This window comes from Penaeus japonicus, unplaced genomic scaffold (genome assembly GCF_977035675.1).
Source record: "Penaeus japonicus unplaced genomic scaffold, GWHDUDI00000001_assembly GWHDUDI00000005, whole genome shotgun sequence".
Taxonomy (NCBI): Eukaryota; Metazoa; Arthropoda; class Malacostraca; order Decapoda; family Penaeidae; genus Penaeus; species Penaeus japonicus.
Window position 1 is genome coordinate 25678032 of NW_028234407.1, and position 2500 is coordinate 25680531.

Here is a 2500-nt window from a genome sequence, read left to right on the forward strand (position 1 = left end):
GGATCAACAGGACATCATAACTCTTCGCAGGCTTAAAGTAAGAAGCTAATGGCTTGTATCATTTCTGTTATTTAAGTGCTTAATTTATGGTGCATTATTGCAGTTTCAATATCCCCTATGTGCAATGTGAAAGAACTTTGAGTCCTGGTCCATCTTCCCTGGAGTAGTTGCTCTCCCTATTGTATTAAACATTGTTAACAAAATAAATGAAAACTTAGAGATAGTATATATGTGATGTAAGTAAGTATGCAATAAGCAGCATTATATATTTTTTTAATAAAAGAAAGAAGAAAAGAAAAGAAAAACTAATTAGTTACTTAATTTCATTGATCTTTAAAAAGAAAGTATAATGCAATGGTTTGATCAACAGATACAGTATCTCTAAGAGAAAAGAGAAATATTCTTCCCTTACTTTGTGGCTACATGAATACAACCACCAAACTTTTCCATACACCCTAAGTCGATCATTCTTACCTTGGGTACACGTTCCAGTGTAATTTTTGCGGGTACTGCTGTACGCCCACTCTTGTACAACAACCTGACCAGTGTCCGCACCCACAGTCCAAGCGTGGCGTGAGCTGTTGGCCAGGCGACCAGCCAGGCGGTGAGGCGAGTCAACGTTGCCACGAGGGCAGCATCAGTGGTGGTTGGATCGGACACTATTTTTGGAGCCAGGCCTTCCACAACGACCGTTGGGACCAGAGAGAGCAAGTGGGCCATGGCAGGGCATACTTCCGAACCTCCGTCTGTTTGGCAAAGTTTGATTACAGGATGCAAACATCACAATAACATTTGTATATTTGTTATCAGAAAATAAAATGCAATTCCTTCTCAAATTAGTAACTCATTGCGTCCCTAGTATTTCAATAATTATATGTCATACAAGCCACAAATAAACTTGTCACTCAACTATTTTTTAAACCAAATTGGTACAATACTCCTCAACATATGATTGAATAATCACCTATGAATAGTAACCTAGACAGAAGAAATATATGCAGAAGAAGTGGAGCAACTTTAAATCACCAAAGCTCACAATAAAATCAAGAAAAACTGTTATCGTTCATCATATTTTGCCACTTCTTGTGCTGCTCCACTTTAACTCATTTACTACTGAGATAAATATCTATCAATAAATCCATGATTATAATACTGTTGTATTCCAGCAAAATGTAATCCAGTAGATTACAATTCATCACAGTTGATAATTCTCTATTTCCAGTTTACAGCTGTAATAAACTTTCATGAACTGTGCTGATGAGGGATAAAACTCTTCCAAAGTTTCATTACATTACCTAATTGTATTATGAAATATATCTATCCATTCAATTTACAAAAAGAAAGAAAGAAAAAAGGAAAGAAAAACAGAAAAAAAAAATCAGAAACTAATACACCACCCACCACAGCCTCATTTTGCATCTGAAATCAACCAATCTAACACATAGCCTTACCTGTATTGGATATGATTGCATACATAGCGTGAAGGGAATGAAGAATGTCCTCCAAACGCAGCCCATTCCAAAGAGTATTTACCAATCCACCTATGCTTTTCATGTGACCCAGGACCTGAAAGCAAACAATCATTCATATATACATTAATTCATAAAACTAATAAACTAATCTTATTTGTGTACATACAATACGGCATACAGCTAAGAAAAGATTATGATTACCATCTGCATCAACAGCTAAGGTCATGACCAGAACTAAGAATATCAAATTATCTATCTTTAAATATCGGAGGTTTAAGATTATCATCTACATACAGAGATTCAGTTCTGTCTTTATATGCATTCTATTAACCCATTGATGCTGGGAGTACTTGCTTATAAGCAATGTGCTGAGTGGTTTTGTTTTATTGATTTTCTTTTATACATAGATGTCTCCACAAGGGTTTTATCACACCTGTTTACCTCATTCCCTGATTTTTAAAGAAAAAATGTTACAATTACTGTCATTATTACCATTACAATAATAATAATACTGACAGTATTAACAAAAACAACATTAGTAGCAAGGAAAATGGTAATAGAAATGAAAACTATCTTTCCAAAAAAATCAAGAAAAGGAATAAATAAATAATGTTAGGTAGGCCTACTAATTAACTGTAATTGACCATCTTGTAGTAAAAAAAACAAAATATAACAAAACCATAATGGGCAGTCCAATTACTGTCATCAATGAGTTATGCATGTCATTTGCATCTCCCTCTCTCTCCTCTTTCCTCCTTTTCCCTTAATCTGTCTCATCCTTTTTATGATACTTTCCTCTCCCCTTCTCCACATACCTCTGTCTTAGTTGGTGTTGGGAAGGACGCAACGCAGTTCATCAACATGACGGTGAAAGTGAGACGAGCATGTGGTTGTGGCAACAGAGCCGGGCAGACGACATAGACTTCCGACAGTTTGGCTATAAATGCAGAGCTGCCTCCACACTCCCTTAGCATGTTCTGGAGGATGCCTTCTAAGATCTGGTAATGTAATGGTGTCATCAGTTATTA

The 2500-nt window shown here is 36.0% G+C and overlaps 1 protein-coding gene across 1 annotated transcript in view; it reads right to left on the reverse strand.

Moving 5' to 3' along the window:
* LOC122256007 (ubiquitin carboxyl-terminal hydrolase 38) overlaps window positions 1–2500 on the reverse strand; it is a 27272-nt gene that overhangs the window by 19390 nt on the left and 5382 nt on the right. Inside the window, exons 3-5 of the mRNA XM_086537199.1 lie at window positions 2288–2470; window positions 1452–1566; window positions 475–746 (exon numbers count right to left, since the gene is read on the reverse strand). Of these exons, the coding sequence (XP_086393325.1) occupies window positions 475–746; window positions 1452–1566; window positions 2288–2470 (570 nt within the window). The remainder of the gene's footprint in view (window positions 1–474; window positions 747–1451; window positions 1567–2287; window positions 2471–2500) is intronic.